The following is a 13,412-nucleotide window of genomic DNA, read 5'->3' as shown; positions in this document are numbered from 1 at the left end:
ACTGAGGATGCTCAGAGAGGGAAAGCCATCACAGAAGTTCTATGCAGAATACAAATTTCTTGTGCTTCCTTTTACCTGTTCGTAGTTTATGAACATGGCAGTCTCAAAATTGTTGGCTGCCCACTTGAGAAGGTTTGCAGACTGCTCTGGAGTCATGTAAACCAGCACACATTCAGTCATCAGGAGTGTCGGTAATCTTAAGAGAAGAAAAAAAGGGCACGTAAATATGTTTTCATCAAATTAGGACCCTCTAGTTGTACACATGTTGCAGTACTGGCAGGACAGTTCATACCCCAGGAAAACCAGAAGCACTGAGCAAGGACACTGTCAGTCAATGCAGTAATACAAGTGTAATACTACCATGACCCAAAATTTTATACTGTAAAAAGGTGAGCAAGGAGTCAAGATTTGTCTAGCCTATGAAAATGTGTTTAACGTATACGGCAGACACACAAATTCTCCCCTACTGTGCACCCACACCGTGGCAGTAAGAAACTACAGATTCTCCCATTCAGTAGGTGGAGCATATTTCCCTTCTCCTGGAATCTAGGTTAGTCATATAACTTGCTTTGGCCAACAGAACAGTTACAAACATAATGCAAACAGAAGCTGGAAAATCACTTGCACACTACAGCTTGCTCTTTTGCTGCACTTGGAAACCTGAAACCACCATCTGAATGAACCCAAGCTAACTTGCTCTAAAAGGGGAGGCCCCATGGATGAGAATGAGGCAGCCCAGCTGAAGTGAGCTCCCAGCTGACCTGTCCAGTGTCCACAGGTGAGTGAACCCCAGGAGTTATCAGCTAAGCCTGGCTCCCAGCAGAACCACCACCCCAGCTAAGCCCAGCCAAAATTGTCAATGCACAGAATCCTGAGCAACTATATTGTGAGTTGTTTTAAACCACTGAATTTGGAGGGATTTGTTACAAATCAAGAGCTAAATGAAACAATGTTGAAATATTGATAGTCAATTAGAATTTAATTCTTCTTACATGCTTTTACCATCAAGAATTGAAAACAATATGAATAATCTTCAAGAAATTACATTATTTGTTAGTATGCATTCTGATATACTAGTCCCAAAGTGATGAACGAATTATGAAATAGGAAAAAAGCAACAAACTCCTACAGAAACATTTAAAAGCCTTAATTTTTGAAAGGGAACTCCGGCAGCCCCAAATCATGCAAGCCAACTGGACGTAACTTGTGGGTACGCTCCTCTTTCAGCTTGCTTATTCTTTATCTTACTCCAAGATTTGGGGAAGGAAGAGTAATTTTCTTTACCTTTCCCTACTCGACTATCTGGGACAGGGTCAGTGCTGACAGGACTGGTGAAGCCTAAAGAAACACTGCCTTGTCCATGTTTCTAGAACTCTATTCCATTGGTTTATTTCTGCTTCATTTGTTGCTCCTTCTCTAACTCCTTCACTGGATCCTCTTTCCCTCTCTTTCCCTAAATATTGATGTTCCTCATGGATAGTTGCTATTTCTCCCACAAAAAAAGTGGGTTATTTTTGTCTGTTTTTATTGGCAGGGGATCTTAGAAGATAAATTTTATGAAATCAAACGCCCAACAAGAAATTACTTGAAAAGAACATAGTACATCCACCCAATGGACTGCTGGGCAGCTTCTTTATGGTGTTTTAGAATTGTATTTATTGACATGAAAGCTATCTGTAGTCTCCAGACTCAAGTGGCCTATTATATGCCCCCCCATGTTTCTTCAAAGCAGGTACAACAAGAGTAATTAACCAGTTGTTGTAATTAGTTGTTTAATGTGTCTTTTTCTCACACAATAAGGCAAGCTGTTTTGTTCATGGCTCTATAGCAAATATCTGTACATAGGAGATTCTCAACTGTTTGATGACTGAACGAATAAATAAATAAGTGAATATATATGTATACATAGACACATATATACAGATACATATAGAGAGAGAGATTTGCTGCTTTTAAAAGTTCCAAAATTGTATGCATAACATGATCAAGTTTTAAAGAAAAATATATAAATTTTGACAAAATTTATTAAGGTGGTTATCTCTGGGTATTAGGATTATGAATTATTTTTATCTGCTCTTCTAGGAACCATCAGCAATAGCTAAAACTACACAAATCAATGATTGCTCAGAGATGTTTTTAAAAATAACTATCAAACATCATTGACTGCTAACATTTATTGTTGGGTTCTATTATTATCCTCATTTGTCAAAGGAGGAACTGATATTCACAGAGGTGAAGTAAGCTGTCCAAGGCCACAGTCTAGTGTATGTTCCCAGCAGAATTCACACCTGTCCAGCCGACCTCAGTACTTGGCTTCATGATCACTACACCCTTAGAAAGAAAGGCCGCCCATAAGGAAACACTGGCTTTGACCCAACAGTACCAACTGTCCCCTGTTTTGCTTATCTGCATTTCCTTTTTTTTGGCCAGTGAAATGTTATATAACTTAAGTTTTAAAAATATATGTATCCAAATGCTTCCTGGACCCAACTGTACCATGGTACAAAAAAACTGAAGGCACTAAATTCAGAGGAAAGAGAACTAAATCTGAGTTGCAAACAAAATTAGAAATCAGAAAGAAAAACATTAAAAATAATATTTTTTAAAATTAACAATAATCTAAGTCTAAAACCCCACATTATATCAATAGAAATGATCAGAAAAAGTGAATGAGTGAAAAAAAGTTCCAAAAACCTCATCTAAGACTTTGATAATTAGAGAAATACAGTTTCAAGAATCTTTTCAATGCAAAAGGTAACCGTTATAAGATATTAACGTGCGAAAGCTAGGTGAAGAAGGCTATATGGGAATATTTTGTACAATTTTTACAACTTCTTTGTAGATCTGATTTGAAAATGAAAAGTTAAAAATGCTTACAAAATATTTTTAACAGGTAGCCATTAGCAATATTAAAAACAGGACTAATACTTTTCAAAATATAACTGACAGAAAAGACAGCTCATAAAGGAAAATATATAGAACACAAATGTCATATCAATTGTTTTTCATCCGTTTTGTAGATCTCCAAAAGTGAGGCGAACTTCCCTATCAAGAGCTACCTGGTTTATAACTGATTATTTCCTGATCTTTCAGCGCTTTTGCCAAAACAGTGGTTCCTGCAACTGTAGCTGGATTCAGATGGAACTTACTGAGTGTGCCTATTATGCGCCAGTTTCTGTTCAACTGTTTTCATATGCATTACTTAAATTAATCTTCAAAACCATCCTGTGAGGTCGTTTTCATCCCACTTCATAAAGGAAGAAACTAAAGCTCAAAGAGCTTTTTTATTGTTTTTTTAAACAGCCCCTGTGAAATAACTAACAAGCAGGAGAGGTCAGATCGGAACCACGATAAAGATTCCAAGACTCGTGCTCCCCTCATTCAGAGGGAGCTCCAGGCTTACCAGTATCAACTTCAACCACTAACGTGCCCAAGAAAACCACTGGTGTCCTTGAACGTCAACACTTCCCTTCTGCTTAAAGCACACACTACACACTGCAACCTGTGAACAGTGTAAGGAGTTCCTCAAAGAATAAAAGAGGCATAAATACTCTTTACAGTATATTGACCTTGCTCTCTGAACACTCACAGTGAGACAGACTCAGAAAATAAAGCTGGAGTGACAGCACTGGGTCAATTAGAGCTGTCTCTAACATTTAGGCAGTGGATATGTAAATCCTAACAATGAAAACCTGGTTGATGATTCTAGGCTGAATACCTAAACAAGAACTTCAAAATGCAGACACGAAAGCCATCACCACATTAATGAAAGACGTGTTAGAAAGATTGTTTTAACTCCCTACTTCCCTCCCTCTACTGCCCAAAGCTCACCTGTATTTGCCCTCCTCCCTCCTCTCTCAGGAGAATGGGGTCTTTCTTGTCCCTGGAAGGCTAGTTAACCAGAGTCCGTGCTCTACATCCCCTCCCTCCCTTCTTCTCTAGCAATGATTTCCTGAGTTGCTAATTTCTTTCATCGTTTGCCACTGATTCTTTGCCTTCAATTTATTCTTTAAACCAACATTCCCTTGACCTTACCTTCCCCTTAAACCTCTCCCTTGAGTTACTCACTTTGAATATTCTTGAAAGTGTCATCTTCACCTACAGTAGAACTTACAGACTTGTCTTTACCTCCCACTTTTTACCTCCAATCTGATTTTGACCAGCATCTCTATGCTAAAACCACATATCTCACTTCTCTCCTCTGCTCCCCCAAAGGTTACCCACTCTCAAGAATTTGGTGGGAACCCTTCTGGTCCATTTTAAAAATACTTTTGTGATGTGTATATGTAATCATGAAAATATAGTATTCTGGGGGGTTGATTTTACATAATTGGTATCACACTGTGCATATTACTCTGCAACTTGATTTTTTTTTTTTAACTAACATCAAGGTTTTGAGTTCTTTCCATGTTCATCTAGACCATGCAATTTACATGTTATTCAGCCATTCTCCTCCTAATGGACATTCAGGTTGTTTCCAATTTTCTACTAAAAACAGTGGCTTCTATGAACATCCTCCTTGTACATTCATACAGACCTTCTCAAAGTGGACACACTCAAAAGCGGAACTGCTATATCATATGGTACACACATTTGCAATTTTACTAGATACTTCCAGATTGCTTCTCACAATGGTTGTACCAAGTTCACTTCCACCACTGGTATATAACCATTCCTTTCCCCAGTGTCCTTGCCAACACTTGATATTGTCAAGACTTTTACATTTTTGCCAACTTGGTGAGAGTAAAATAGAATTTCATCTGACTACTATGGAGGTTCAATATGTATTTCATATGCTATTCAGTTTCTTTTTTGAGCTGCCTGGTCATCTATCCTTTGCCCATTTTTCTATGGGACTTTTTTTTTTTCAATAACTGTTCTTTATTTATTCTGAATGCTGATCCTTTCTTTATATGTTACAATTATATGGTTCTATGCATACAATCATGTTCTCTCAAACTTTGTTTATGATACTAGGCATCAGAAATTTATAAAAGCAATACAAGTGATTCTAATGTGAAAAGAGACTTGAGAAACATTCCTTCTAAAAAATTTCAGAAAACTACTCTAAGTAGCAATGAAATGATAAAAATAAAAATGGTAAAAAAAATAAAAAATAGGACACAGGTATCATGCTGCACTTCCAAGTGGCTTTATCTCATATTAGCATGAAATCACAAATGCATAAGAGGTTAAAAAAAATTCTCACTGTGTATTCATGTTACATTTCTTTAGTTTCTCTTCCAGTTCAGGTAAATCTCGGAGATCTGCTCCAATAATAGCATATCTCTTTGAATCCAACATTTGTCCATCTGCAAATGCAAGAAAAGATAATTTCAACAGAAATTAATCAAGAAGAGATTATCATTTCAATGGATATGGCTTATTCAAAATTAATTTTATTATTTTTTTCCATTATAAAAATATATGCTCGTCATAAGAAAAAAATAGCTAAGAGGAGGGTGAAAATTAACCAAAGTCACACCTTCCAAAGATAACTATTAGTGTTTTGGTATATAACATTCCAGCCTTTTTTCTTATGTGCTTAAACACAACACAAACACATCCTCTCTCTCTCTTTCTCACACACATACACATACCCGCCAAACAGAAAAAAGAAAATGGGGCCACTTAATACTTGTTTCGAAAACTCCTTTTCCTACTTAACTTAGGGACGTCATTCTCTGTAATGATTTCATGGCATTCCACTGAGTGGATAAAACAATTTACTTAGCTGATCCCTCACTATTAGACGTGGCATTGCCAAGTTTTCTCTGTCTAAGGCGCTGCAGTGAGCATCCCTGTAGACACATCATGAAGCACCCGTCTAATTATTTCTTTAAAGGAAGTGCACAGTAAGCTATCTTAAAGAAATGACCGGACGGGTGCTTCATGATGTATCTGCAGGATGCTCACTGCAGCGCCTAAGACAGAGATGCTATTTAAGGGTACAAACTTGCAGGGAGCAGTAAATAAGTCTTAGGGATCTACTGCACAGTATAGTGAAGACAGACAACAATATCGTATTATAATCATCAAACCTGCTAAGAGGCTAGATCTTAATTATCTCAAACACTAAAAAGAAATGATAATTATGTGACGTGACAGAGGTGCTAATTATCACTACAACGGCAATCATTATGATATGTAAATGTGTCAAATTTACATGTTGTACACATTAGATTTACACAATGTTGTGTACCAGATATATTTAAATTTTAAAAAAGTAGGTTACTGTAAGTGGAATTAGGAGATAAAGGGTAAGCTTATTTAAATGTTGGTGCTGATTAGCAGGCTGCTCTCTAAATGTTGTGCCAATCTGTGAGATACTATGTTTAAAAGAAAATAGTTTATGTACTAAACTATTTACAAATAAAATAACCTTTGCTTTAAAATATTCCAGCGAAGACTGGATGGAATGGTAATATATGGAGGTTCTCAAGCTGGGGCAGGCACCAGAATCACACACTGAGGGGCTCCACTCCTGAGTTTCTGATTTGGTAGATTTTCCAAAAGTAGAAATCTGCATTTCTAACAAGTACCCAGAGGGTGCTGATGCTGCTAGTCTGGAACCACACTTTTGGAACCACGGTACAGATGAAATGAAATTGGCAATAAAGTTAGGTGACGGGTACAGGGAGGTTCATTGATCTAGTCACAGTATTTTTATGTATGCTGAAAATTTTTTCAATCAAATCTCAAAAAAAAAAAGATTATAATAAAAAAGAAAGAAAACTGCTTGACTGTTTACTCCAAGTACTGTTCACTCAGCTTCCTCAAGTGTACAAACCTTGGAAGGAGTTGAAACATCCAACAGCCATTCTGTATCACTGCTAACAACTCAGGTTCTCTTGGCTCTGAGACCCACAGCAAAAAATTTGGAAAAGGCTAAACAATAGCATGTAAGCAGGTTCTCACTTACGATCTCGAGAACCCCATTTGGCTGATTCAAGTATATTTGGCCACACACCATAAGCTAAAAGCAGCACCTCCTGGGAACCTGCTAGATGTCAGGAAAGCACTAAAGAGCAAGTAGGGAAATCCAAAGTCAGCCCCGGGGTGCCACAACACCCAAGTCTGGAAAACAATACAAAGAATACAAAGAATATGGAGGCACCTGTCTGCCCTGTTATGAAGGCAAATAATGATCTGTGCCTTCTTGCAAGTAACATGTATTACTGAGTTTTTCCATCCCTGACCAAAACAAAACACCAGAATTTTGAAGCATGCAGTTCCCCAGGACCATGCAATTCAGGGGAGACAAATCTCACTCAGAGATTAGGATTGAAAGGTAGCACGGAAAACAAAAATGGCACATTGTCATGATTTCTCTTACAGACTGAGCGCAAGGTAGAGCAGAGCGGAAGGGGCTGGAGACTTGCACACTCGCCACCCGGCAGTGGCGCAGCCATATATGACAACATGCTGGCATACCTCACGGGAAGCAGACTACAAGATGACTCCAAGGTCTCTTTTAATGACAGAATCTGATGGCTCTTTTAATGCACACCCCACCAAGATTCGTTGACCCTCTGAAGTCAGGAGCTACTCAAGCTGTGCAGAAATAGTACACCCAGTATCTGCCCTCAAAAGATGCCTTACCCTTATTTTGCCGGCAACAGAATGTATTTGGGAGAGGATACAGGCTCAGAGCAAGTTTCGAAGGAGCTTTACTATTCTGAGAAAATATGCCATTTTTATAAAATCTCACACTGGCAGGAGAACACGGGAACAACAGGAATCCACTGGTGCATTTGGAATGTTTCTAAGAGCTGGGATTTCAAATAACTTGTTCACCAAAGTGAGATGCACAATCCCTTCCTTTTCGCTTATATTCTATTTCATAAGAGAAACGGGGGGCGGGGTTGAAAGTGTTTTGTGTGATACTCATACAAGAAGAATTTTCTAAAGGAACAGATCATACTCATCTCCAATTAACACTGGAGGGCCAATTAACACTGATTTAAAACTTCTGTGTTGCTACTTGTAGTTTTTTTTGTAATCAATACTAAGAGGATTTGAGAGGGAGGAGAAGCCTTGAAAATATAATACCATAATATGGCTAAAAAATTAAGAACAAATTTACCCACAGCCAGAATGAAAAGACAGTTATGAAAATCCCATTACTCAGGCTTGGCCATTATTGCATTAAAGCAGTGGTTCTCAATCAGGGCAACCGTGTCCCTAGGGAACATGTGGCAATGTCTGGAGACAGTTTTGGTTGTCACATCTGAGGGATGCTTGTGGCCAGGGATGCTGCTAAACATCATATATTGTATGGGACAGTCTTCCACAACAGAGAATTATCCAGCCCCAAATGTCAATACGGCTGAGGTTGAGAACCTTACAATGGAGTTACACACAAAAACTCAAAGACTACTAGTCAATACTAAAATTTTAAAAATCCTTAAATAGTCCTAATCATTATCTGATAGGGAAACTTAACATGCTGTGGCTTTCACCCAGGACATAGTTCCCAAGATGAAAGCTCTCTTTGGAGTGAATCTCAGCAGGCTGGGCTTTGGTCTCAAACAGCCCTGATACCAGATTTCTACTCTGCTAGTTCCTAATCACATGCCTCTGGACAAGTTACATAACTACTCAAGACTACCTCTCTTTCAAACACAAAATGTGGATAACGCCAACCTCAGATGATTATGGTTAGGATTAAAGGCAGTGCCAAAGTGCTGAGCTCAATGGTTCCCAAACTGTACCGAGGTGCCCTGGGGTGGCAGAGCAAACCACAAGGGCATAGTAGGATATTTTAAGTGTTTGAGGGAAACACAGAGACACTCAACACAGATCAGCTGTAAGCAAACTACTAGCTCAAGGCAATCACAGTTTCGACTTTATCCTTCTCTGCATCCCTTTCAATGACACCTCTGTGAAGCTGTTTCCTCAGATGTGGCTGTGATTAAAAGCCAGTACTGCTGGAACATCACTGTAGAACAGGTGGTGTTCAGTCCGACTCCAAGGTGAAGCCATGATGTGCCCAACAGGGGCACATCCCAGGAGAAGGAACTGTGGTTATTTAAGACAGAAATAAAAATAGTATCCGTTGTTTCAATTTGCATGTGTTAGTTTTTTTCAAGTGACTAGTAAATTGTGAGGACATAAATACTTATAATGTTTGACCCCAAGTCATTAACAAACAGAACCGTTGATGTGTCTTTTGGCCTAGGGGCACCATGGAAACATTACTCTCTGAGACACTTAGGGCACAGTGAACCAAGAAAGGCTGGAGCCCCTTGGCCCAGCTCCCTGCCTAGTACACGGTGGGGGTCTTCTGTGGAGACAAGTCCACAAGTGATTCAATCCAGGCAGGTGCTTGAACGAGCCCAGTTGAGGAGTTCACCTAGATGAACCCAACACAAACTCCCAGACTGCAGAATTGTGAGCTCAATCGGTGGTGGTTGTCTTAAGCCAGAGGCTTTGTGGTGGTTTGTTACAGAGCAGTGGTTTGCTGCAACAGCTCATACAAGCTTTAATTATCTGCTTCATGAAGCTCAAGCCTAGAAGAGGTTCATGAGAAAGTGGAAGATTTACACAATGTACCACACACTGAATCCACAGTGCATGCAAGTAGCGATGTCTTCCATCACCTCCAGGTGAGCATTTCAAGAGAGATGCGTTCTACATGCTGCTGACTCACAGTGAATCCTATCAATCTCATTCAATGATAGTCTATTATTATTCAGGATTGCCAGGTGTTCTTTTAGGTCCATAGATTTTCCTAGAACACTTTAGTTAAAAAAAAAAAAGGTTGTAAAATGGAGACAGCCTCAGGTGGATTTCCAGACCATATAGAAGATTTGCTTGTTCATCTGTCCATCTGTCCACCCAGCTCTCATTATGTCCTGGGCACTGAGCCAAGTTCTGGGAATAAACAGATGAACAAAAAGAAATGGTCTCTGCCCCCATGGGCTTTACAATCCAGCAGGGGAGATGAAGAATGAACAAGGACAAGTGTGGGAAATGCTACAAAGTAGCCTGTGGGAGTGTATAATAGGTTTCCCACTTCCCTTACAAGGGAGTCCGGAATTCTTAGCACGGCCCAGGAGATCCTGCGTGGTGCAGCACCTGACACCTTGTTCAGCTTCATCTGGAACTGTGCACCTCTTCCACCTCCAGTTGCAGCCGCACTGGCCTTTAGAGTTCCTTGCATGCTCCTTCCTTCCCTAAGCCTGCCTTGTTGAGACAATCTTCTCCCTAGATAGCTTCTCCTTCTAAGGCTCTGATGAACTGCCTGTTACCACTCTGAAATGCTTTTATTTGTTGCTCCTTTTACAGTCACGCATCACGTAATGACCAGGGTATGTTCTGAGAAACATGTCACTAGGTGACTTCATTGTGTGAACATCACAGACTGCATTTACAAAAACCTAGATTGTATAGCCTACTACACACCTAGTCTTATATGATACTAATCTTATGGGACCATCACCATATATGCAGTCTGTTGTTAACTGAAATGTCCTTATGTGGTGCACGACTGTACTTATGTTCATCTAATTCCACAAAGGAGTTGAGATGGATTACAAACACACAAACACATTCATTCATTCTAGCATTCAGGTATATATTTATTCAGTCAACAATCTTCTCGCTGGAGAAGCGGTGATGAACAAGACAGAAGAGGTCCCTGCTCTCATGAGGCTTACTCCCTAGACGAGGGAGAGAGACAATGAATCACTGAACAAATGAATAATCAAGATAACGTCCGAGTATTAAGTGCCATGAAGAAACTAAAAGAGGGTGATGAGAGGAGAGTCAGACTAGAGGAGGAGGGAGACGGTCTTCAGCTGGGTGGTCAGGGAGGGCCTCTCTGTGGAAGCAGCAGCTGAGCTGAGACACGGCAGCAGAGCTGAGCTCATCAAGCAAAGATTAGGGGAAAAGAGTTCCAGGTTGAGGGAAGAGAAAGTGGAAAGGTTTGACAGTGAGAGCAAGCTTGCCACACTCAGAGGACAGCAGGAGGACAGTGCGGCCAGTCAGTTACTGTGACTGGAAATAAAATCAGGAGGCACAGACAGGCCCGAATAACCACCAGGTCCCACCCAGTGGGAAGTTTCAAGAAAGAGTAATGGAACCTGATTTACTTTTTAAGAACTCATTGTGACTTACTTTTTGCTGTGTGTCCACTTATATACTTTTAATTTTTTACTCTGTGCATATTTTAGCTTAAAAAATACATTATCAATTCTAAGATGCAGATTTTTTTTTCATATTTTAATGTTTTTGGAATCAGGATGCCTCTACCAGTCAGTGAGGTACTGTGACCAGGGAGCCAGGCAGAGAAAGGGTTACTGAGGATCTGATCAAGAACTAAAACGGTCTGTCAAATGTTTTTCAGACAAGAAGAAACTATGTGTTCTGTTTTGCAGAAACTGATGTCCCCAGTTTGCAGATGTTGCTATCTTGCAGAGAAACTCACACGTTTGCAGCAAGATCCCTGCAAAATGCTCCAGCTCCAAGTGTCCTAAAGTTACCTTAAACATATTAGTGTCTTAAATTCTCCTCCGCTAGGAGGGTCCAAGCAGCCATTTTCAGATCATGCATGTATGTGATAGCATTTTTGCCTACTACGCATGCACCCAAAATGAACACAGTTGTTACATCCTGTTTTCCTCTGCTCTCCTGTGTATAAAGTCTCCTCGGCACTGAGCTAGAGGACGCGATGCTTTGGGAGCTCTCTCTGTGGTGGTCTCCACTGCTTGTGTAAGCAATAAAACTTTTCTTCACCTACTTCTGCCTTGGTTGTACTTTTTGGCTCCACACTCACCAAGAGATGAACCCATTGAGTTCAGTTACAGTATCGGTTTAATTTGTCACCATTTTTTCTTTTTTATTGATAAATAGTGCTGATTCTCACAATCACAGCCTCAGAGGTTTGATGAAATTAGGGTAATTTTTAAATGAAATTTTTGTCAGTTTTATTATCACCCATCACTTTCTCAAATTTTCATTCACATTTCTATTTTATTTATTTTTATTCAAATTCTTTCTCAGTATGACGGCAAGATCAAAAACTATAAAGGACGAGACTGAAAAATTTGCCTACATGAGACATAAACATAGAGTTACAAAATAAATAAAAGATTAACAAAAAAATCTGCAATAAGGGGCCAGCCTGGTGAGGCAGTGGTTAAGTTCGCACATTCTGCTTCGACAGCCCAGGGTTTGTGGTTTCAGATCTCGGGCACAGACCTACATGCTGCTCATCAAGCCATGCTGTGGTGGCATCCAACATATAAAGTGGAGAAAGATTTACACAGATGTCAGCTCAGTGACAATCTTCCTCAAGCAAAAAGAGGAGGATTGGCAACAGATTTTAGCTCAGGGTCAATCTTCCTCTCACACACACACAAAATCGGCAATAAAAAGGTTGACAAGGGACCTTCATCAAAGACACATGTTCATGTTATAAAGTGTTCCTCTAAATTGAAAAGAAAAGGAACCAATGCAACTGGAAAAAAAAAGGGCAAAGAAAATAAAAAGGAAGTGTACAAAGTCATCTCAATGGCCAATAAAACTAAGGAAAGATACTCCCTCTCAATACCTTTCAAAGTTATATAAAATTTTAAAATAACAGGACATCATTTCAGCCTATCAGATCAGTAGAAATTTTAAAAAATTATAATACGCAGTGTAAGTGAGAATGTAGGGAAAGAGAATCCTCATCCACTCCAGTGAAAATACAAATTAGTAAACAGGATCTTGAAGAACAGTCGGGCAGTAACTAAAATTCATAATGGGCAATTCTTTGAGCAAACAATTCCTGCAAATATGCACACACACACACACACACACACACGTTTTCTACAACACTGTTTAATATAAAAACATAAAAAAGGCAGCAATCTAAATGACCATTAGTAGGAAACAGATTTTTAAAAATGGAATTTCCACACAAAGGAGTACTACAAGCCATTAGAAATAATGAGGTATACCCATATATGCTGATGTGAAAAGACAGCCATGATTTACTGCGTGTGAAAAGAGCAAGTTACAAAACAGTATGTATAAATTATTCACTGTTTATTAAAATTACATTTAAATCTAAGTTTAGAGTCCTTCATTCAACAAATACATAGTGAACTACAACATATATTTATTCGATGTGTATATACATTCATTCAACAAAAGTCTATTGAAACTCTTACGTGCCGGGCCCTGGATTACATTTATGTGTGCATCTATTTATCTATCTCTGGGTATACTGCTCATCTGTAGGAGAAGACACTGAATAGTGGTTATCTTCTTGGGGTGGGTGAGATTATGGAGGGTCTTTACTTTCTATTCTACGTTGTTTCATCAAAAGGAATGCGAAGTATTAGATCTTTTGTTACAGATAACCATTCTGACACAAATATTAACCAAATATATAGAAAATTATGATAGTGAAAGTGTGGAAA

The 13,412-nt window shown here is 39.2% G+C and overlaps 1 protein-coding gene across 1 annotated transcript in view; it reads right to left on the bottom strand.

Moving 5' to 3' along the window:
- Nucleotides 1-13,412, bottom strand: part of LCMT1 (leucine carboxyl methyltransferase 1) — a 75,504-nt gene that overhangs the window by 10,455 nt on the left and 51,637 nt on the right. Inside the window, exons 7-8 of the mRNA XM_046666445.1 lie at nucleotides 5,210-5,312; nucleotides 76-196 (exon numbers count right to left, since the gene is read on the bottom strand). Coding sequence (XP_046522401.1) covers nucleotides 76-196; nucleotides 5,210-5,312 — 224 coding nt within the window. The remainder of the gene's footprint in view (nucleotides 1-75; nucleotides 197-5,209; nucleotides 5,313-13,412) is intronic.

This window comes from Equus quagga, chromosome 7 (assembly GCF_021613505.1).
Source record: "Equus quagga isolate Etosha38 chromosome 7, UCLA_HA_Equagga_1.0, whole genome shotgun sequence".
Classification (NCBI taxonomy): domain Eukaryota; kingdom Metazoa; phylum Chordata; class Mammalia; order Perissodactyla; family Equidae; genus Equus; species Equus quagga.
Note: the sequence above shows the minus strand (reverse complement) of the source record. Positions and strands in the feature narration are given on the sequence as shown.